The 23,641-nt window shown below is 46.3% G+C and overlaps 1 protein-coding gene across 1 annotated transcript in view; it reads left to right on the top strand.

The window, feature by feature from the left end:
- LOC100116128 overlaps nt 1-23,641 on the top strand; it is a 71,411-nt gene that overhangs the window by 13,802 nt on the left and 33,968 nt on the right. Inside the window, 33 exon segments of the mRNA XM_032597509.1 lie at nt 2,258-2,401; nt 2,555-2,635; nt 3,083-3,265; nt 3,349-3,669; nt 3,754-4,134; nt 4,222-4,992; nt 5,082-6,680; nt 6,793-7,101; nt 7,188-7,496; nt 7,580-7,903; nt 7,986-9,926; nt 10,045-11,928; nt 12,016-12,330; nt 12,408-12,731; nt 12,815-13,120; nt 13,210-13,515; nt 13,928-14,245; nt 15,409-15,764; nt 16,115-16,409; nt 16,674-17,018; nt 17,226-17,534; nt 17,706-18,040; nt 18,120-18,411; nt 18,686-19,021; nt 20,030-20,341; nt 20,463-20,792; nt 20,906-21,196; nt 21,288-21,590; nt 21,676-21,993; nt 22,071-22,409; nt 22,502-22,792; nt 22,876-23,230; nt 23,288-23,574. Coding sequence (XP_032453400.1) covers nt 2,258-2,401; nt 2,555-2,635; nt 3,083-3,265; nt 3,349-3,669; nt 3,754-4,134; nt 4,222-4,992; nt 5,082-6,680; nt 6,793-7,101; nt 7,188-7,496; nt 7,580-7,903; nt 7,986-9,926; nt 10,045-11,928; nt 12,016-12,330; nt 12,408-12,731; nt 12,815-13,120; nt 13,210-13,515; nt 13,928-14,245; nt 15,409-15,764; nt 16,115-16,409; nt 16,674-17,018; nt 17,226-17,534; nt 17,706-18,040; nt 18,120-18,411; nt 18,686-19,021; nt 20,030-20,341; nt 20,463-20,792; nt 20,906-21,196; nt 21,288-21,590; nt 21,676-21,993; nt 22,071-22,409; nt 22,502-22,792; nt 22,876-23,230; nt 23,288-23,574 — 14,910 coding nt within the window.

Genomic DNA, 23,641 nt, shown 5'->3' with positions numbered 1-23,641 from the left:
CCTGCCGGCGCGACTTTGACTGCCCGTCCAACGCGGCCTGCGTCAACGGCAAGTGCCAGAACCCGTGCACGGCCCGCGCCGTCTCGCCCTGTCCCCAGGACAAGAGCTGCGAGGTCCTCGACCACAAGCCCGTCTGCGTCTGCATTCGCAACTGCAATCCGTCGCTGTCCATCTGCCTGCGCGACAACGGCTGCTCGGCCGAGCTCGCCTGCCGGAACTACCGGTGCATCGACCCTTGCGCCCAAGCGGCCTGTCCTGCGGACGCCCCCTGCTACGTCGAGGAGCACAAACCCATCTGCAAGTTCTGTCCCCCCGGCTTCGTGTCCGACACTAAGTACGGATGCTTGAAAGGTAATGACCATCGCAAACAAACAAACCGTCAGCGCAATTATCTCCGCCATCAATCTTTACTTTTCTCTTTTTACTATGCAGCTCTCGCCTTACAGCCCTATTTTTATTATACTTTCAGCATACTCTTGTACTGTGTTTTATGATTTTTTTTTTTTTTTTTTTTTTTTTTTTTTTCATTACTCTTGTTTGTCTCAGTGCTATGATCTACTACTGTTGTTAATGTTTGTACTCCCTATCTGCGCTGCTGTGCATTACTGTATACTCTTGTTTACCGCGTGTGTCGGCTCTGTTGTATACGTACTTTTAGCATACTTCCCTTCCACAGTATACTTCTGTTGTTTGCCGTAAGCATTAGAACCCTTCTACTGGTATTTATAATTGAACGACTGCGAATTCATCCACCTAGATTTTCACTCTCTTATTAATATGGTTGTATTACATATCTGAGTGAATTTCGTTGACGGAGATGAAAATCGTCGCAGTCATTCGGGAGTAGTATTAGAGTATCGGTCTAGTCTAGATAGCAATAATGTAATTTTTACTATACCTATGTTTATTGTGCCTAAGTTACGTTCTGTAGTAAATGCGTTTTATCTAGTGTAATAATATAAGTGCTATACTTTGTCGTCTGGGGTTCTGTCTTTATATAGTTATTGTTGTTTATTTTATTAGATCTTTACGTAATGCTATTTACCTATACAACTTATACCTTTCAAACTTTACCTACGATATCCAGCGAGCCAACGATTACAACACACATACAGATACAACGATTATTCAGTAACACACCGGAGACACTTTAGATCAATCGTTCACGTGTACTTAGTCCTGAGATCCCTGTACTAGTGTTTTGACAGCATACACATACATTCTCCGCTGTACTGGATGATTTTTTCCGTTACATCTGTCTCTGCTGTGATATTCTAATAGACGTGTCTTTTAGACAGCTAATCAACTTTGTGTCATGCCTGGCATGCGATGTATAGTGACGTAGACTTTTTGTTTTTGTAGCCAAGCGTAATCATTCCAAAGTTTAATGTCGGCGCGTGACTCTCGACTCCTTTTTTTCATTTTTGTTTTATTTTGTCGACGAGTCGCGCACTCCGACTCTGAACTTTGGGTCTCGTTTATTTACTCTAACTCAACAGCATCCTTCCTCGTTTCTAGTCTCCGAAAGAAGCCCTTCGCGTGTAAAAATCGGAGGTAATTTTAAGAAATCGTTCCTTGTAAATAAGACCATGATTTACGAAGCATATAAGAAGCACCTCGTTTTGTACATAGTCTTTATGTATATACACTCTTTTTGCCTCACTGTGATACTCGGAGGCCTATTATATGATTCTGGAGAGTGTACAGCCGTAGTAGTCTTTCTGCATTTCTCTGCATTGTTGTGAATAAATTGTAAATATGCTTTCTGTTGCACTAGTAAGAATAGCAGTTTTCTACTGCTACTCGTAACCATTAACACGCCTGCATGCTTATATTTATTTGTATATTACATTAACAGTTTTCGCTTTCACTAACACATTGTACATATATTTTAGTAGTGCATCGCTTGCTTCTTAGTGAACGTCAATGAAGCACGTACTGATTGTAAACACGTCAGCGTGCGTATAACTGTATGTTTAGATGCAATCACTTCAGCTTTTATAATTAATATACCTAACTAACAAAATGAAAAAAAAAAACATTTTTAACGACATAAACAAATTTTTAAATTTAAAATTTTAACAATAAAAAATCATAAACTGATTTCGATTTTTTTTATCGCGCTGAATAATCAATCAAATTTTGATATCAAAGTGTATTTCAACTTATCGAGTTTATCAAGCAAGACGCGTTTGATGTCAAAACAAAACTATGATTGAATTAAGAACCCCGTGCTTAATAACAATTTTATTACTAGATGTGAAATGTACGTCCGACGAGGCGTGTCCAGCACAACTGGCTTGCATAAACCAACAATGTCTGAACCCTTGCACGATCGGCAGCCCTTGTGAATACTCCGACGAATGCATTGTCGAGCATCATCGAGCCGTGTGCTTCAAAGGTGAGTTTTTCGAACAAGAAAAGACTTTTCAAAAGTAGATTCGTAAGAGCAAATCAGTAGTAACTTCGACGTGCAGTCGGACATTTATATTTCGTTGGCGTAGAATAATTGTCACACAATTCGATAACAAATGTTTGTATTTAACGAATGCAGTGACCGAACGCAACAGCACAGGCTGTCCCTACTGTCCCAGCGGAACCGAGTGCGACCCGATCCAGAAGACCTGCGTCAAAGGTTCGTACGACTCATCACGCACACGAAGCACTGTTTTCGTTGAACGAGAAATAAATACACCGTCAGACAAAATTGTTGCCTGCCAATCTGTAAATATTGTACATAAAAACGAGAGTTGTATAATAGACCTATATCGTCTCTGGCGATCCAGAGCACCAATTTAGATGAGTTTTATCGCACGTTTGAATTTTGTATACATTACGACGCCTCTCTTTTTCCAAATTCAAAACAGCACCGATCTGATGATTTTCTCTGAATCAAACATATATATTATACATTCCGATCATGTTTTCGTGTGAAATTCGCGTAGCGCTTTGTATACATAAACGAAGTTATACTATACATACCTCTCGACTCGGTTTATCTCGTCGTCACACTTACACACGAAAATTCGTCTCCTGCACACTTTCTCGGGGCTATATGGGCTTTCTCACTGTCTTCCTCTAGTGGGTTGCACAAGCGACTGGGACTGCCCGCTGAGCCAGGTCTGCGTCGACCGCAGCTGCCAGGAGCCCTGCAAACTGAAAAACCCCTGCACAGCTCACGCTGTTTGCATCAACACCAACCACGGAACTGACTGCAGCTGCGAGGACGGCTACCATGGAAATGGATTCTCCGCTTGTTCTCCAGGTATGCGCTGAATTATAAACTGACGGCGCTGCTTCTGCAATATTGCCTTTTGCAGCTTGAACATTTTATTTGTTTTGTTTCAGTTGAATCACCAAAGAATGTGTGCCAATATAACGAAGACTGCCCACCGAACAAGTTGTGCGACCGTCTGAACAGACGTTGCATTCACGTCTGCTCCGAAGACAGCTGCGGTGACAACGCCGAGTGCTACGTTGAAAACCATCAAGCCCGCTGCAGGTGTCCAGAAGGATACGAAGGCAGACCACAGATTGCCTGCTACGAAGTTTCTCACAGCCCGTGCACGCCGAGCCCTTGCGGTCTGAACGCTCTCTGCGAGGTCGACAATGGAAGCCCAATCTGCTTCTGTCCCAAGGGATTGACCGGAAATCCGTTTGAACAATGCAGTACGTTATTCCCATCCTTTCGCCTATTTTTAAATGTATTTAGAATTGATAGGAAGTAATTGAACGAATTTGCCTTTCGCTTAGTCCCCGAAGGTGACCAGTGCCAACACAATCCGTGCGGTTTCAACTCTGGCTGCCGAGTGGTCGACGGTCAGGTGACCTGCTTCTGCTTGCCAGGTTACGAGGGTCAACCACCACATACACCCTGTGAACTCAAGAACAGTCCGTGCGACCCGTCGCCCTGTGGACCCAATACTCATTGTACTGTCTTGGACAACGGGTTCTCCAAGTGTACGTGTCAACCCGGATACGTCGAGAGTCCCAACACGATCAGAGGATGCATTCCTCAGACCAACCCCTGCGAACCGAATGTCTGTGGAGAAAACGCCGTTTGCGACTCCTACAGAACACCGCCCTGCTACTGTCCTGCTGGAACAGCTGGTAATCCTTACAAGAGCTGTAATGGTATGTATTGCTTTTATTAAACCATAGATTGACCTATAAATAAATATTGAATTAGAATGATAAAATACCGACACATTTATTTTGCAGCTGTGGGAGTGGGACTATGTCAACCTGGACCATGCGGCGTGAATGCCGACTGCTACGTTTCCGATAACCAAGAGCATTGCTACTGCAAGTACGGATATTACGGAGATGCTTACCAAGGTTGTCACGAGCCACCAAGATCGCCTTGCAGTCCAAATCCGTGCGGCCACAATGCCGAGTGCAAGATCACTCCTGATAATCAAGCTCTTTGCGAATGCCACCCAGGCACCTCAGGCGACCCATCCAGTCCGAACGGATGCGATAGGCCGGAGTGTCTGCATGACGATGAATGCTCTTCTAATCAGGCCTGCATGGCGTACAGATGCCAGGACGCCTGTGTCGGCGCTTGCGGTATCAACGCCGACTGTCACGTCGAGGAACATCGACCGCTCTGTAGCTGTCCTGAAGGTCTCGAGGGTAATCCGCTCTACAGGTGCTCTGAGCCCTATGGACCACCACCGGATAGCTCGAAGAATCCATGTGTACCTAGTCCATGTGGACATAATACCCTCTGCCAGGTCATCGGTAGCCGAGCCGTCTGCTCGTGTCTGCCGGACTTCCAGGGCGATCCACAGACCGGCTGCAGACAGGAATGCTCTACCAATTCCGATTGCCCGAGCGACATGGCTTGCTTGGACTACAAGTGCATCAACCCCTGTTCACTCGGCACTGTTTGTGGTGTTAACGCACACTGCAAATGCGCTTATCACACGCCAACTTGCGAATGTAACGACAACTACTTTGGAAATCCTTTTATCAGATGTACACCGAAACGTAAGTACTTCATATACTTTTAAATTAGAATCACTAAATTTAAAGCATGTGTTAATATTTTTTTTTTTTTCTATAAATATTTCCAACAGCGCATATCACTACCGATGGCCGAAATGTCACAAGACCGTGCAAACCATCACCTTGCGGAGATTACAATAGCTGCACAGATTTCACCGGAACCGTTGCTATGTGTGGAACCTGCAACTATCCAGACAACCTGCACAATCCTTTCTGCAGACCAGAGTGTCTTTGCAATGCTGACTGTCCATTCGATCGCGCTTGCATCGGCTGGAAATGCGCCGATCCTTGCCTTGGTTCGTGCGGCGAAAACGCTCATTGCCGAGTAGTTCATCACACTCCAGTATGCAGCTGCCCACTGGGACTCAACGGAGATCCCTACAGAGGCTGCTACCAAGCTGCGGATGAACCTGATCCATGCAGTCTGGCTCAGTGTGGCGCTAATGCAAGATGCATCGAACAGAATGGCGTTACCACCTGCCAGTGCGCACCGGAATACTACGGAAACCCCTATGTTGCCTGCCATTTGGAGTGTCTTCAAAACTCCGACTGTGGTTTGAACCTAGCTTGCTCTAACCACAAGTGTGTCAACCCATGCGAGGGCGCTTGCGGCAAAGACGCGTCTTGCGATGTTATCAACCACTCGCCGGTGTGCTACTGTGACGCTGATTCCACAGGAAATCCATTCCAGTACTGCACGCGATTCCCATATGGACCACCAGCTCCCAAGCCAAGCACTTGCGACCCATCTCCGTGCGGTGCTAACAGTAGGTGCACGCTCTCAGATCAGGGCTACGCAACCTGCTCTTGTCTGCCAGGTTTCAGAGGCATTCCGCCGCTCTGCAGTCCCGAGTGCGTGGTTAGCTCCGACTGTCTTCAGATTCAGACTTGCGTCAACATGAAGTGCGTAAACCCTTGCAATTCGGTTTGCGGACATGGAGCTCTCTGCTCTGTGATCAATCACAATCCCATATGCACTTGTCCACCTGGCCAGCTGGGTGATCCATTCTTCAAGTGTTACACTGACGACGGAAGGGAAGAACCCGAGGCTCCATCGTCGTGCAGTCCCAGCCCGTGTGGACCGCACTCGGTCTGTCAAGTCAAGATGGGTCGACCGGTCTGTTCGTGCCAGAGCAACTTCATTGGTGTGCCGCCTAACTGCAGGCCTGAATGCCTTATAAGCCAGGAATGTCCAACTGACATGGCCTGCGTCTCTTTCAAGTGCGTTCACCCATGCCCGAGCAGTTGTGGATCCAACTCCGAGTGTACGATCATCAACCATACTCCTTACTGCTCTTGCAAGCCTGGTTTCGAAGGTGACGCTTTCGTTGGCTGTACACCAAAGCCAGCGCCGCCAGCTATACCCGTCAACCCGTGCGACACCCTCAACTGTGGAAATAATGCCTTCTGCACCGTCCACGATGGAGTGCCAAGGTGCAACTGTATTCCACCGTACATTGGTAATCCCTACAGCGGTTGCAGACCCGAGTGCATGATGAACTCTGACTGTGTCAGCAATCTGGCCTGTATCAATCAGCATTGCCGCGATCCTTGTCAAGGTGTCTGTGGCGTTAACGCCATTTGCGAGGTCATCAACCACGTCCCCAGCTGCTCTTGCCAACCTGGCTTCACTGGCGAACCCTTCCAGTCCTGTACTCCAGAGAGACAAAGTATGTATTGATCGAGTACTTTCTCAATATATATATATATATATATATATATATATATATTTTTTTTTTTTTAATATACATATTATTAACGTTACTGCTTGTCATTGCACAGATGAAGGAAATCTTCCTGAGCCATGCTCTCCGAGTCCCTGCGGACCGTACAGCATCTGCCGTGTCCAGAGCGATCGTGCTGTCTGCTCCTGCAGCCCTGGTTACCAAGGATCTCCTCCAAGCTGTCGACCAGAGTGTCTCGTTAGCTCGGAGTGTTCTCCACATCTGTCTTGTATCCAACAGAAGTGTAGCGACCCGTGCCGTGACGCGTGCGGTCTGAACGCTCATTGTATTGTCAGCAACCACAACCCGATTTGTAGTTGTCCTAAAGGATTCACTGGAGATCCGTTCTTGCAGTGCGTTAGAGAAAGTGAGTATTATTTAATTATATTGAAATGAACTGATAAAAGGATGCAGCGTAGTAAGCACACTAATGATAAATTTTGTAACTTTTAGTTATAACGAAACCTGAACCATGCGTACCATCCCCATGTGGACCGAACTCCGTGTGTCGAGTCCAAGACGACAGGGCCGTTTGTAGTTGTAACCGCGGCATGATTGGTGCTCCGCCCAACTGCAGACCAGAATGCTTGATCGACCAAGACTGTCCAAGTTATTTAGCTTGTGGCCAAAACAACAAGTGCGCTGATCCATGCGTTGGATCTTGTGGAGTAAACGCTAAATGCTCCGTTCATAATCATCGTGTTGAATGCCAATGCTACGAAGGCTATGAAGGAGATCCGTTCTCTGGCTGCATCGCTAGAGGTAAGAATTATAATTTGACTTCAAAACGCATATTCTTATATACCTTAGGCTCAGACTAACTTTATACAAACATTTTTCTACAGCTCCTGTGACCGAAATGCCATACATGCCTTGCAACCCGTCGCCTTGTGGTGTTAACGCCATTTGTACCGAACGTAATGGCGCTGGTTCTTGTACCTGTCCGAGCGATTACGTTGGCGACCCATACGTCAGCTGTAGACCCGAATGCGTGCAAAACACGGACTGTCCACACTCTAAGGCTTGCATCAACAACAAATGCAAGAACCCATGTACGGGTGCTTGTGGACTTAACGCTGAGTGTCAAGTATTCAATCATCAAGCGACTTGCAGCTGTTTGACAGGCTATACCGGAGATCCACTCAATGCTTGTCACATTCCTGCACCAAGTGAGTATTAATGTTTAGACGAGCTCTTTATTACAATGAGTGCTGTTAGTTGCACTTCTATAAAAATTCATTCATTCCACAGCACCTCCTGAACCTGAGGCGAATCCTTGCAATCCTTCGCCATGCGGACCATACAGTAACTGCCGCGAAGTTGGTGGACACGCGGCTTGTACTTGTCAACAGAACTATATTGGAACCCCGCCCAGTTGCAGACCAGAATGTGTGGTCAGCGCCGATTGCCCGCAGAACAGGGCTTGCATCAATCAACGCTGTGGAGACCCTTGCGTGCAGACTTGCGGTGCTGGTGCCAACTGTCAAGTGATCAATCACAACCCTGTCTGCACCTGTCCTAACGGCTACACTGGAAATCCACTATTCAACTGTATTCTTTTCGAAGGAAAGAATCCACCGCCATACTTACCTCCTGCGGACGAAAATCCATGTGCCACAGCAATCTGCGGACCTAACTCGCAATGCCGAGCGGTTGACGGAGTTCCAGCATGCTCGTGTTTGCCTAACTTCGTTGGCAGAGCACCAAATTGCAGACCAGAGTGTCTCATTAACGAAGAATGTCCAGGAAACCTCGCCTGCCAGAACGAGCGCTGTATCGATCCTTGCCCAGGTTCTTGTGGGGTCAACACTATGTGCAACGTGGTCAAACACAACCCCGTCTGCATATGCGACGAAGGCTACACTGGTGATCCATTCCGCGAGTGCACACCGATCTACACAACACTGACTACGACTGAGCGCCCGACTCCTTGCAACCCGTCTCCGTGCGGTGCAAACGCTGTCTGCAATGAGCGAAATGGAGTTGGTTCCTGTACTTGCATTCCCGAGTACTTTGGCGATCCATACACAGGCTGCAGACCCGAGTGTGTCACTAATTCCGACTGTGATCGCACCTTGGCATGTCTCAACAATAAATGCATCAACCCATGTCAAAATACTTGCGGCTCGAATGCCAGCTGCCGTGTAATCAACCACGCGCCGTCCTGCGCCTGTCTACCAGAGTACACCGGCGATCCTATAACAGGCTGCGTTCCCAAGGGCAGAGTCACCGAAAGGCCAATCATCGATGCCTGTGATCCCTCACCCTGTGGTCCCAATAGCAACTGTAGAACTCTCAACGACCATGCTGTGTGCTCTTGCCAGACCGGCTTCGTTGGCACGCCACCAACCTGCCGACCCGAGTGCACTGGTAGCTCTGAGTGTCCTCAAAACAAGGCTTGCATAGACAACAAATGTGCAGACCCGTGTCCCGGAACTTGCGGCCAAAATACCAAGTGCATGGTCCTAAATCACAATCCGATATGCAGCTGCGCCAACGGCTACAGCGGAGATCCCTTCCGAATCTGTTCGAAGATTGAAGTGACGACACCTGCACCCAGAGGCAACCCCTGTGTACCAAATCCATGTGGACCAAACTCACAGTGCCGAGAAATCAACTTGCAGCCAGCCTGCTCGTGCTTGGCCAACTTCATGGGTAGACCACCAAACTGCCGACCCGAGTGCACGCAAAACTCCGAGTGCCCAAGTACTGCAGCCTGCATCAACCAGCGTTGCAAGAACCCATGTCCTGGAGCTTGTGGCGATTTCGCCCGTTGTTCGGTCCTCAATCATCAGCCGATCTGCACCTGTCCCGACGGTTATGTAGGCGACCCAAGCATTCAGTGCACGTTGCCTCTGATCACGACAACCGAAGAACCTCCACCAAACCCATGTGTGCCCAATCCATGCGGACCTAATGCTCAGTGCCGTGAGAGGAATGGTGCTGGTGCCTGCGCTTGTCAACCAGACTTCTTTGGAGATCCCTACGACAATCAACAAGGGTGTCGTCGCGAGTGCGAGACTAACAACGACTGTCTCTCGCATCTGGCTTGTACCGGCTTCAAGTGCGTCGACCCTTGTGCGGGATCTTGTGGAGTCCTTGCCATCTGCTCTGTACAGAACCACATTCCTACTTGTACTTGCCCCAGCGGTTTCACAGGCGATCCGTATTACGCCTGCGAAGAGGGAAGAAGTAAGTATTATCGAATTTTAAATAGCCATTGTTGTGAATTGATATGCTTCATTCCTACAAATTTTTTTTTTTAGCATAATGAAATGCAATGCCATACTAATAAAAATTATCGTTTCAGCACCTGCGCCACCGACCGATCCATGCTCGCCATCACCCTGTGGACCGAACAGCAAGTGTAGATCGACTAACGGTCAGCCCGTCTGCACATGCCTGCCTAACTACATTGGCGAACCTCCACAGTGCCGACCGGAATGTCGCGTCAGTGCGGAATGCGCTCCTAGTCTCGCCTGCATAAACAACAAATGTGCCGACCCATGCCCCAACACCTGCGGCTTGAGGGCTCAATGCACAGTCAAGAACCACAGCCCTATCTGTACCTGTCCACCAGGATTCACCGGCAATCCGTTCTCACAGTGCTTGGACATGCCAAGAGACGAGATTGCAACGGAACGACCTCCGTCCTGCAACCCATCGCCTTGCGGACCAAACTCGCTCTGCCAACTTATATCCGGTACTCCAGCTTGTTCCTGCCTGCCAAACTACATCGGTATTCCACCCGACTGTCGACCAGAATGTGTTCTAAACTCCGAGTGCAAGAGCGAGCAGGCTTGCCTGCAGAACAAGTGCCAGGACCCGTGCAACGGATCGTGTGGACTTTACGCTCAGTGCCACGTTCTCAATCATATTCCAGTTTGCACGTGTATCGAAGGATTCACGGGAGATCCGTTCTCACAGTGCTCGCCGGTACCAAGCAGCCCACCAACACCACCAAACCCATGCAACCCATCTCCTTGCGGACCCAATGCTGTCTGTAACAATGGAGATTGCGAGTGTCTTCCTGAATACGTGGGAAATCCGTTCGAGGCCTGTCGACCCGAGTGTATACTGAGCTCCGAATGTCCACGAGACAAGATGTGCATCAGAAACAAGTGCAGGAACCCTTGCCCGGGTACTTGTGGCCAGAATGCCCAGTGCGATATGATCAATCACATCCCAGTCTGCTCTTGCCCGCCTGACTACATGGGCGATCCATTCATAGCCTGTCGCTTGAAACCTACTGGCCCACCTCCGAGTGCCGACCCGTGTAATCCATCGCCTTGCGGACCGAACAGCGTCTGCAAGAATACCGATGGACGTGCTGCCTGTTCCTGCATCCCCAGCTACATCGGCACGCCGCCGTCCTGCAGACCCGAGTGTGTCGTTAGCTCGGAGTGCTCGGCCACCAGGTCTTGCGTCAACTACAAGTGCACCGATCCTTGTCTCGGTTCCTGTGGTCTGAACGCGCGTTGCGAAGTCATCAACCACTCGCCCATTTGCAGTTGTTTGCCAGGTCAAACCGGTGATCCTTTCAAGAGTTGCTTTGAAATCCCAGCAACATCAAGACCAGCGATACCCAATGCTCCATGTTCACCGTCACCTTGTGGACCAAAATCCATCTGCAAAGCTGTTGGCGACGAAGCATCCTGCTCCTGTCTGGAGAACTACGTCGGTCAGCCGCCGAACTGCAGACCTGAATGTCTTATCAACCCTGACTGCCACTCCAGCAGGGCCTGCATCAATGAAAAATGCCAAGATCCGTGTGTCGGTTCTTGCGGAGAGAACGCCGAATGCTCTGTCATTAATCATGCGGCTATCTGCACATGTTCTCGAGGATACACCGGCAATCCTTTCGTCCAGTGCTTGCCCTTCGTCGAGTCGGTACCCAACCCTTGCGAACCATCCCCATGTGGTTCTAATGCTGTATGCCAGCGCAAGGATAATGCTGGTTCTTGTACCTGCATTGACGACTATCACGGCAATCCTTATGAAGGATGCCAGCCCGAATGTACTCACAGCTCCGACTGCCAAACCAACAAAGCTTGTCTCAGGAACAAGTGTGTCGATCCTTGCCCAGGCATTTGCGGTACCAACGCACAGTGCTCGGTGATCAACCACATTCCTACCTGCACGTGCCAACCAGGATTCGTCGGCGATCCGTTCAGTGGATGCTCTTTTGAAGCAGGTAAATATCAGTACTAACTTATTAGGAAGAAAAAAGATCAATGATTTTGTGTAAGAATGTAAAATAAATTTTAAACATCTTTTGCAGTTACTGCTCCCACTCCACGCGTTGACCCGTGCAGTCCATCGCCTTGTGGACCTAACAGCATCTGCCGTCAAATCAATGACCAAGCCGTCTGCACGTGTCAAGACAAATTCTTAGGCTCGCCACCAAATTGCAAACCCGAGTGCTTAGTCAACTCGGAGTGTCCTCAGAACAGAGCATGCTATAAGAACAAATGCAACGATCCCTGTCCTGGAACCTGTGGAATCGGCGCGCAGTGCCGAGTTATCAATCATAATCCACTCTGCAGCTGTCCACCTGGAACAACTGGTGATCCATTCTCCAGATGCGAAGAGCATGGTAAATATCTTCAAAATAGGATTTACAAGTAATTCATTTAAATTCTTTGCATGGAATACAACAAATTTTTTTTTCAGCAATAACACCACCACCAACTCCAACACAAGATCCATGCACTCCGAACCCATGTGGACTCTACTCAGAGTGCCGAAAGATTGGTAACCAGGCAGCTTGCAGTTGCAAGACCAATTACATCGGTGCCCCGCCAAACTGCAGGCCAGAGTGTGTCGTCAACACAGACTGCGGTTCCAATCAGGCTTGTATCTTTGAGAAGTGCAGAGATCCGTGCATCGGTTCGTGTGGAACGAACGCTGACTGTCACGTACAGAATCATATTCCGACTTGTCTATGCCAGCCAGACTACACTGGCGATCCGTTTACTCTATGCTCACCAGCTGAAGGTATGCGAAAGAAAACATTAATTCCTTATACCTCTAAAGCGTTGTAATGATCATAATCAATGAAAATTTTTGTTATTTTTCAGTTATGCCACCTCCCGGTAAAAATGACGACGAGTGCCAGTGTGGTAATAATGCCCAATGTGAAAACGGAATCTGCAAGTGCTTGCCAAATTACGTTGGAAATCCGTACACGTCTTGTCGACCAGAATGTACCACAAATTCTGAATGCTCGCGTACAAAATCGTGTATCAATCAACGTTGCAAAGATCCTTGCATCGGCACGTGTGGCAACAATGCCAGGTGCAATGTAGTCAATCACTTGCCGATGTGCAGCTGCCCGCCTGACATGACTGGCAACCCATTCTCGCAATGCAAACCATTCAGCAAAGGTAAGATTTCATTAGTTTCTCGACACTTATAGAAAAATCAGTAATAAAAACTATAACTTTATAAAATAACGAAAAACATTACTTTCTAGTTCCAGCAACTCAGCCTTGCTCACCATCTCCATGTGGACCGAACAGTATTTGTAAGGTTATCGAAAATCACGCAGTCTGCTCTTGTCAGCCATCATTCAGTGGTAGTCCACCAGCCTGCAGACCTGAATGTGTGGTTACGTCAGAATGTCCTCTGGACCAAGCTTGTCTAAACAGCAAGTGTCGAGATCCTTGCCCAGGATCTTGCGGTCAGAATGCCAAATGTCAAGTGATAAGTCATAACCCGATTTGCAGCTGTTATGAAAGATACACCGGTGATCCATTCACTAGTTGTTATCCCATCCCAGGTAAGCTTTGTTCTTGCGATTCTAGCTCTCGACATCTTTATCTTCTACTTCTACTGTACGGGGAATATCCGGGAATATCTTTTTAGTAGTGTCAATTTTACATTGTCTTCAGATGGTTCGTATTGGAATCTGGTATAGTCACTTTAACAAAGTGCATTTGCATTTTAATTTACATACAATTGAGTCACTCAGAATAATTTAAATAAAATAAATCCATCGAACGACATTAACACCGCGAAGTTCATAAACTGTGTGTAAAATGACTGAAATACCTAGACTAGTCAAAACTAATCATTCATTTCAAAACCTCTGTGATAAATCGCATTTCATTGTACAATATCTCCACAAAATGAAGTACTTAAGTCCATCTTCAGCCTCGCGCCGCAATACTAAACCGACATATAATTTTCAGTGGAACCGCCGAAACCAGAGAACCCGTGCTCGCCGTCGCCCTGCGGCCCTAACGCCGAATGCCAGGTGCGCGGCGACACGTTTGCCTGTTCCTGCCTGCAGAACTACATCGGCGTACCGCCCAACTGCAGACCCGAGTGCACGATTAACCCCGAGTGTCCACCGCATCTCGCTTGTATGCAGCAGCGCTGCCGAAACCCGTGCGACGGAATCTGTGGCGTGAATGCCCAGTGCAGTGTAGTTAATCACAACGCAGTATGTTCCTGCAACGAGAACTTCAAGGGAGATCCGTTCTCTCTCTGTCAACCCGTCGGCAAAGGTGAGTACGCTGCTCGATCAGCTATTTTTTGTTACTGTCGTTTTGGTTTTCACGTTATCTGTGATGCATGGTTGTTGTTGTTGTTGTTGTTGTTGTCTTCGTCTTCCGTTTTCTCTTTCGTTCTTCTCCTTGCATGCCTGAGCGTGAGGCAGGTAAGTACCAAGTGTCAACTGTCAACTGTCCGTTACTGTCCTATTATTACTGTTGCTGAGACTCTACTCTATCGCCTGTTGTGGTGTACAGGATGTACTTTTCTATTTTGATTATATTTATGCGATAAGCGCTGCAAAGAGCCGCGCTACGCTGAAAATATGCTGCAACTATATTATGCTGTATTTAATTAGCGATAAGAATCTTGCCATTATGCGTGCGAATTAAGCGATTTACCCGCCCTTGCCTCGCCCTGAATTGACATGGATTTACTTATTAAGCGAATGGTGGCTGATCTACGACAATGGTTTTATACTGCCAGCTACTTTATAACCCCCTTCTGCGTCTACGTAATAATATTTTCAGGAATCACGATTCCTGGAAACGATTTCTGCGATATTTCACTTTTTTAACGTTCCTTTTTTAGCTTTAAATTGTTTGAACGCAAACTGCGTTTCAAACAGTGACTGAAGTAACCCAAAGATTTTTCAAATTACCACCTATTATATGCGGTTCTAATTAACCAAATTAATTTTTTTTTTCAACTATTTTTTATTTCACAACAATTTTTGCTTATAACATACTTTTAAGATGCGAATTAACTCTATGCGAACTAATTAAGAAAAATGCGAATACTCGATACGCCTGGTGAGTTACTGCGACTCAGTATTCAACAAATGCACTCTCGTCTACAGTCTATGCGACTATGCGAATCTGCTCGCAAATGCTTACGTCTGCGCCAAAAAATATAATCAATGCTGAATTCGGCGCGAAATTAAAATATCAAACGCCTTCTCAAACCAAAAAGCCAATTAATAAAATTTTCTTTAAAATAAAATTTTCATTTCCGATCAACAACTAATAAAATAAAGTTAACAACGAAAATTCTTCCGATCGATGCTCAAAAATTAAAACCATACTTACCAAAGACTAATCGATAACATAGCTAAATTCCTAATAAAAAGCAGTGCTGCAAGCCAAAAACAAAAACCAACATCTACTTCCAGTCGAAGATTACCCAGTGGACAATAGGAACCCGTGCGTACCGTCGCCCTGTGGCTCGAACGCAGTCTGCCGCGAGCAGAACGGAGCCGGCTCGTGCACGTGTCTGCCCGACTACCAGGGTGACCCTTACGTGGCCTGTAGGCCCGAGTGCACCAGTAATTCCGACTGTCTCTCCACACTGGCCTGCGTCAATTTCAAGTGCGTGGATCCCTGTCCAGGGGTCTGCGGCTTCAATGCCCAGTGCCATCCTGTCAACCACGTACCCACTTGTTCTTGCCTCCCTGGCCATACTGGCGATGCATTCAGAATTTGCTCGCAGCCTGTCTCATGTAAGAATCCCGTTCAGATTGTGGAACCTTTTCCAGTAGTTTATTCCTATACACGCTATACGCTGTTAATCATTTAATTTTGTAGCATTAATTTTTTAATCGTACTGTATTTGCTTTATTTTATTTCAATAATGTTTTATTTGTATCTACTATAATTTGATCAGTCGATTCCATCAGTAAAACATTAAATCATTACAATGTCACGCTGTGCAAGTAGTACGAGTAAGATACGTGTCAGACATAGCGTGCGTACGAAGAGTACGTTGTCCATGTCGCATACACTGCCGTGATAACTCTAGCCAATTTCCTCAAAATTGAATCATTAACACATCAACACCATTCAAATACAATAAATCCATTATCTGACGCACCAGCAGTACCAAAGAGCCACTGCAATCCATCGCCTTGTGGTCCATGCAGTCAGTGCCGGGTAGTGAACGACCAAGCGGTCTGTTCCTGCCTGAGCACTTGCATAGGAAGTCCTCCGAGCTGCCGTGCCGAGTGCACGGTCAACGATGAGTGCGCCCCGCACTTGGCCTGCGTCAACCAGAAGTGTGTTTCACCTTGTCCAGGCATCTGTGGTCAGAATGCCCAGTGCAAAGCCATCAATCACAGTCCCATTTGCGTCTGTAACCCGGGACTCACTGGTGATCCGTTCACCAGATGCACTCCCAATCCAAGTAAGATTCTGAACTCGTCGAAACTTGCCTCTCCTCTTATTCTTAACCCAATAATATTTCCAGTGCTTCAGATACTGTCGAATAATCGATTTTCCGCGTGTACTACGATCGGCATCGATGCGTAGTAGCGCATTTCATTACTTTTTCTCCATCTTTCTGATACAAAAACTTTCTAATATTTTCCAACTGATTGTTAAAACTCGAATCTCTCTTCGATCTCTCAAACCGTCTCTCAAATCCGAAATCGTTTCCACCGCCCCGCAGTTGGCAACGATTACTACCCGACCACGAAGCCAGTGGTGCCGCAGGAGAACCCCTGTCTGCCCTCTCCTTGCGGGCTCTACTCGAATTGCAACAACAACGGAGGTCTGGCCTCGTGCGCCTGTCTGCCTCACTATCTGGGCACACCGCCCAACTGCCGACCCGAGTGCACCGTCAACTCGGACTGTCCCATGCACCTCGCCTGCAACAACGATCGCTGCCGAGACCCCTGTGCCGGATCCTGCGGCTTCTCCGCCCTCTGCAGCGTGCACAATCACGTGCCCGTCTGCACATGTCCTCCTGGATTCACCGGAGATCCTTTCACCAGTTGTCGACAGGAGCCTATAAGTAAGGAGGATGCATCTCTGGACTTTGATTTTTAACGGACTAACCCTCTGCAGCTTTTTCCAAGAATCGAGATTAACTCGCGATAAAAACGATTCAAAAAGTTAATAATCAGTACAAAACTAACGCATAAACGAGCAATAATGACACGCACTAAACCAATCGATGAAACCCTCGCGTATTAAAAATAATCAAAAACGTTTTCAATAGCCGCCGCGCCGATCGTTCACGACGATCCGTGTCAACCAAATCCGTGTGGATCGAATGCCAGGTGCGACAACGGCAGGTGCACCTGCCTCGCCGGCTATCACGGTGATCCGTACTATCAATGTCGGCCGGAATGTGTCTTGAACTCCGACTGTCCGTCGAACAAGGCCTGTCAGAACCAAAAATGCGTCGATCCCTGTGTGGGAGCCTGCGCGCCTACGGCCGTTTGCAACACTTACAATCACGTTATCATGTGCAGCTGTCCCCAAGGCATGACCGGAAACGCGTTTATCCAATGCACTGTTCTAGCAGGTATCTAAAAAGTCTCGACTCTCGTGATTATGGACGGTAATGAGATCCGCAAAGTTGTGAGCTTCATTAGTATCGTTTACGACAAAATTGTCACTCTTTGCCGCTTTATTACCGTACCGTTGTCACCTTGCCGTGTAAAAATCAAACTAAACGCCGTACTATTCGAATCAGATATCGAGGTGAACGTAAACCCATGCTTGCCATCGCCTTGCGGACCAAACAGCCAGTGTCAAACCATAAACGGCCAAGCAGTGTGTGCTTGCGTCCAGGGCTATCTCGGCAGTCCACCGACATGTCGACCCGAGTGCGTCGTCAACTCGGACTGTTCCAAGGACGAAGCTTGCAGCAATCAGAAGTGCATAGACCCGTGTCTTGGAGCTTGCGGCTTGAGAGCCGAGTGTCGCGTCATCAATCACAACCCCATTTGCTCTTGCCCCGTCAACTTCGTCGGCAGTCCGTTCACTCAGTGTCGACCCGACTTCAAACGTAAGAAAATACGCACCAATAAAAAAACAAACAAAAAATAAATAAATAAATAAATAAAAATAACACTTGTAAATGAATTGATCAGCGAACGATTACGAGCCCGAGCGACCCTCGTGCGGTCCCAACGCCCAGTTGCAAACGGGCGTCAATGGCAATCCAGCTTGTGCCTGCCTGCCGGATTACGTGGGCGAGCCGCCGAACTGTAGACCAGAGTGCATTAACAATGTCGAGTGCCCGACTCACCAGGCTTGCATAAGAAACAAGTGCGCGGATCCGTGCGTTGGATCCTGCGGCCTCAACGCCAACTGCCACGTGGTCAGTCACACGCCCATGTGTGTCTGTCTCGAGGGCCACACTGGCGACCCCTTCACCATGTGCATTTATAGTCCACGTAAGAGACCTGAGAAACCATTTTTTTTTTTTCATTTTCCATTCTCAGACAGATTCTCGTCGTCGTTGTTATTAATTGCTGTGAATATTCACTTTGTGATGAGTGCTATGTCACGCTATACTTACACTTGTTACAGCTTGTTTGTACGAATGACTGCACACTTGTGATATACTATATATATATTATACTATACATATAACATGATGATTTATGATTTTAGCATGTAAGCTCACACGAGACCTTTACTTTACGAACTTTCTTCCGACCTTTCTAGCTCCAACCGACTACCCAGTCGAGGTACTTAGCCCCTGTACGCCATCCCCCTGCGGAACGAATGCCGTTTGCAAAGAGCAGAACGGCGTGGGTTCTTGCCAGTGCCTGCCAGACTATTTCGGAAACCCGTACGAAGGATGCCGCCCCGAGTGTACCCTCAGTTCCGATTGCCTCTCCAATCTGGCCTGCATACGTATGAAATGCCAGAACCCTTGTCCCGGAACCTGCGGCCAAAACGCCGATTGCCAAGTGATTAACCACTCGCCCAGTTGTTCTTGCCCGTCCGGATTTACCGGAGACCCCTTCAGACATTGTCGCCCCTACCAGGCCCCGAACAGTAAGTTGACCATTAGCCCTTCTCTGCCTGGACAAAACACAACGCAAGCACGATTATCTCTCATCATTATCAATAACAATACGATTTGCATCCATCAGTCGGCCTACTCGCAGCAGATAAAACCACGCATAACACTGATTTTATGCCCAAGCTTGATCGTTTGCCCATGAATAACCCAAGTTTTTTTTTAATTACCACCCACACTCACCCAAGCTTGTCGAAATGCGATTGTTTAGCGTCGCAGATCGTATATAACACATGATTCTGCGTCGCGCGATTCCTTCGTATCCCAGTACGCTTCCCAGAGTTCAAGTCGTCGTCACGAAACACCCACAATGATAACGCATCTTCATGTTCACCCATTATTGCCTCGCATTAATTTATAATAACCTAACACAACAGTTTTTAGCACCATAAGACTGAATATATCGCTACCAAAGTTAGTTTACATAGACTGCACCCAATTCAATAACAGACTCTAGACTAATCCCAAGTTATTGTGATCATAATTCACGAACTCCGATGCCATGTGTGCCAATTTACCGTTGGTGCAGAAAATTTCAACATTACGCTGTGTTGTGCTTTGAAATTGTCGTGTTGCGCTTGATTTTCTGTGCGCAGCAGTAGTTGAGCACGATTAGCATCGAGTTCGCGAATTGCACCAAAAACCAATAACCAAATACGTAATTCAAAAAATCCAAATAAATGTCTAACACCCAAAGAAACTCACCACAATTTAATACAATTAAACACGTATTGAGCAATTAATATATTAATACCAAAAATAGTTTTGCAACATAGTTCTCGCAAAACTGCGTAATTGCTTAAGATTCAAGTGCCAAATTTTTAATCAGTGCTTTAATGGAATAAGGAATAATTAATCAACCTACAAAGGTAAATGTAACGTTAATGATTTATTTTTCAAGCAAATCATATTTAATAAGTGCAACGTTTAACTATAATTACCTCAAGGACGAAATTACAGCCATACCTAATGAAAAATTTCAGTTAACGACAGACCGACCGACCCTTGCAATCCTTCGACTTGTGGACCAAATTCCAACTGTCGTGTTGTTAATGGGCAGGCTGTTTGTTCGTGCCAAGCCAGTTACGTAGGAACTCCACCCAGCTGTAGACCGGAGTGTGTTTTGGGTTCAGAATGCCCTTCGAACAAGGCGTGTATTAATCAGAAGTGCGTCAATCCTTGTCCTGGTCCTTGCGGACTCAATGCTATCTGCAGAGTTATTAACCACAGTCCCATATGTTCGTGCAATCCCGGACATACTGGTGATCCATTCAGTAGATGCTTCATGATGGACAGTAAGATCATTTTGTAATATTGAAACAGAAATGCTTTTTGTTAATTTTGATAAATTCGCGTTGATAGATGATTGAGTTTTCATCACGTTATCTTTAAAATATCGTAAAAAATTTTTTTCAGAACCTATTATCGAAGTAGTAGATCCTTGTGTTCCATCTCCTTGTGGACCATACGCAGAATGTCGTAGAGTTGGCAATTTAGCGTCATGCTCTTGCTCGGCTAATTACGTAGGCAGTCCACCTGCTTGTCGACCCGAATGTAGCATAAACTCTGATTGTCCAAGTAATCAAGCTTGCATGAACGAAAAGTGCCGGGATCCATGTCCAGGTTCGTGCGGAATTGGTGCCGTATGCAGTTGCGTGAATCATACGCCCATTTGTTCTTGCCCACCAAGTTATACTGGTGATCCATTCACTTCTTGTCAACCAACACCCCCTGCAACTCAGCCAAGTAAGAATATGTTCATGACTCGATATCAGCATTATGAACTTAGATCACTAACACAATGTACCTCGAGCGGTAACACCTTATCCTTACAAAATTCTGAACTCGGATTATTACAGCCCTCGATGACCCGTGCAATCCTTCTCCATGTGGATCAAATGCACTGTGTAGAAACGGAGTTTGCAGTTGCTTACCTCAATACCAAGGAGACCCGTACGTGGGCTGTCGTCCCGAGTGTGTTCTCAATACCGATTGTCCTTTAAACAAAGCCTGCAGCAATTTCAAATGTATCGATCCTTGTCCTGGTACTTGTGGATCCTCGGCAACGTGCAATGTCTACAATCACATACCTATATGCACTTGCCCAGAAGGAACGAGGGGTAACGCATTCGTTGCTTGTTACCCATACGGTATGATCCAATCAAATTTTAAGAAATCATAGTAATAACATTAGCGCCATTTTTCAAGACTAATCCTTTTATGAAATTATTTCCTAAACAGAAGAACCTATACGAAACCCTTGCAATCCATCGCCTTGTGGACCAAATAGTGTTTGTCGCGAAATCAATCAACAAGCTGTATGTTCATGCCTAAGTGGATATCTTGGTAGTCCACCTTCCTGCAGACCTGAGTGTACTCAAAGCTCAGAATGCCCTCGAGATCGCGCCTGTTCCAATCAAAAGTGTATCGACCCTTGCGTCGGTGCTTGTGGTATTAGGGCTGAATGCCAAGTTATCAATCATAATCCTATATGCAGTTGCCCACAACAGTTTACTGGAAATCCGTTTACTTTGTGCCAAATAAGTACGAAATCTACTATCACGTTTACCTTTCTCTTAACTACATTTCTTAGCCACTCACTAAAATTGACCATATTCATTAGTTCAAGCAGTCGTTGAAGACACTCCGACGAATCCTTGCCAACCATCACCTTGTGGTCCTAATTCTCAGTGTCAAGATATTAACGATTCGCCGTCGTGTTCTTGCTTGCCTGATTTTATCGGATCTCCACCAAATTGCCGACCAGAGTGCATTAGTAACAACGAGTGCGCAAACAACTTAGCATGCATCAATCAAAAGTGTAAAGATCCTTGTGTAGGCTCTTGTGGTCTCAATGCCGAATGTCGCGTAGTAAGTCATACACCTATGTGCATTTGTCCAAATGGATATACTGGAGATCCGTTTTCACAATGTCTTATAAGACCAAGTAAGCAAATTAATCGAATCTTGAATAACCACTAACAATTCTGTAGAACTGTTAAATAATCAAATTTTTTCCATTAGTTGCGAATTATCCTGTTGAAAATGTTGATCCATGCATACCCTCACCATGCGGCAGTAATGCTGTATGCCGGAAACAAAATAATGTTGGATCATGTACTTGCATGGAGGATTACACCGGCAACCCCTATGAAGGATGTCGTCCGGAATGCGTTGTGAGCTCTGATTGTACCGCTAATCTCGCTTGTATTAGAAACAAGTGCAGAGATCCTTGTCCGGGAACTTGTGGACTTAACGCTGAATGCCAAGTAGTGAACCATTTGCCATCGTGCACTTGCATGAATGGCTTCACTGGCGATCCGTTTAGATATTGTAATCGCGTTCAAATGGATAATGGTAATTGCACTGGCAGTACTGATTTAACTTCATTTTCAGGCAACGTTTCTCTGTTTATTAACCTCTTTAATCTACTCCAGCTCCACTTCTACCAGAAGCTTGTAGACCATCCCCTTGTGGACCAAATAGTGTTTGTAGGCCCATTAATGGTCAATCCGTGTGTTCTTGTGCACCTGGATACATAGGTAATCCACCTGGATGCCGACCGGAATGTACGGTTAGCTCAGAATGTGCACCAAATCAAGCATGTCTTAACCAGAAATGTGTCAACCCATGCCCAACTCCTTGTGGTCGAAATACCAACTGCGCTGTTAACAACCACAGCCCATTCTGTACTTGTAAAGACGGGTTCACAGGCGATCCATTCTCGTCGTGTTTCCCGATGCAAAGTAAGATTTTTCTAACTGAAATGTATTCCAAGTTAGAGTTAGACGAAAAAAATACAAATTTCCATTCTTTACAGAACCTATAGATATTCAACCAACACCGGTTAATCCATGCTTACCTTCCCCATGTGGTCAATACTCAGAATGTCGTGACAATGGAGGTTTTCCAGCTTGTTCGTGTCAAACGAATTACATTGGAAGTCCTCCAAATTGTAGACCTGAATGTAGTATACACTCTGATTGTCCTAGTAACCAAGCTTGTATAAACCAGAAATGCCGTGATCCTTGCCCTGGATCTTGTGGCTATGGTGCAGAATGTAGAGTGGTAAATCACGTTCCAACATGTTTGTGTCCTTCTGGGTTTACTGGAGATCCGTTTGTCAGTTGTAGTTACAAACCTCAACCTGGTAAGTTTTTGCTTGGAAATTGCAAATCACCATTGTGTTTGATATGGGAAATCTCAAACGAAAATTTTATTTTAGCGGACGTTGTTGTAAGCGATCCATGTGATCCATCGCCTTGCGGTAGAAATGCGGAATGTCGCAACGGTATTTGTAGTTGTCAACCTGAGTACCAGGGAGACCCTCATATCGAATGTCGCCCTGAATGTGTACTCAATTCTGATTGCGCTTTCAATCAAGCTTGCATTAATAATAAATGCAAAGATCCATGTCCTGGCGTTTGCGGACAAAATGCCGAATGCAACGTTTTCAATCATGTCCCAATGTGTAGTTGCCCACCTAAGACTACAGGCAATGCATTTATTTCATGCACACCTGTTAGAGGTTCGTAAAATGTTCTCTTTGAATTTAGATTCATCCGTCGAACAGTTTAATATCAATGTTATATTTC

Source organism: Nasonia vitripennis, chromosome 2 (assembly GCF_009193385.2).
Source record: "Nasonia vitripennis strain AsymCx chromosome 2, Nvit_psr_1.1, whole genome shotgun sequence".
Classification (NCBI taxonomy): domain Eukaryota; kingdom Metazoa; phylum Arthropoda; class Insecta; order Hymenoptera; family Pteromalidae; genus Nasonia; species Nasonia vitripennis.
Note: the sequence above shows the minus strand (reverse complement) of the source record. Positions and strands in the feature narration are given on the sequence as shown.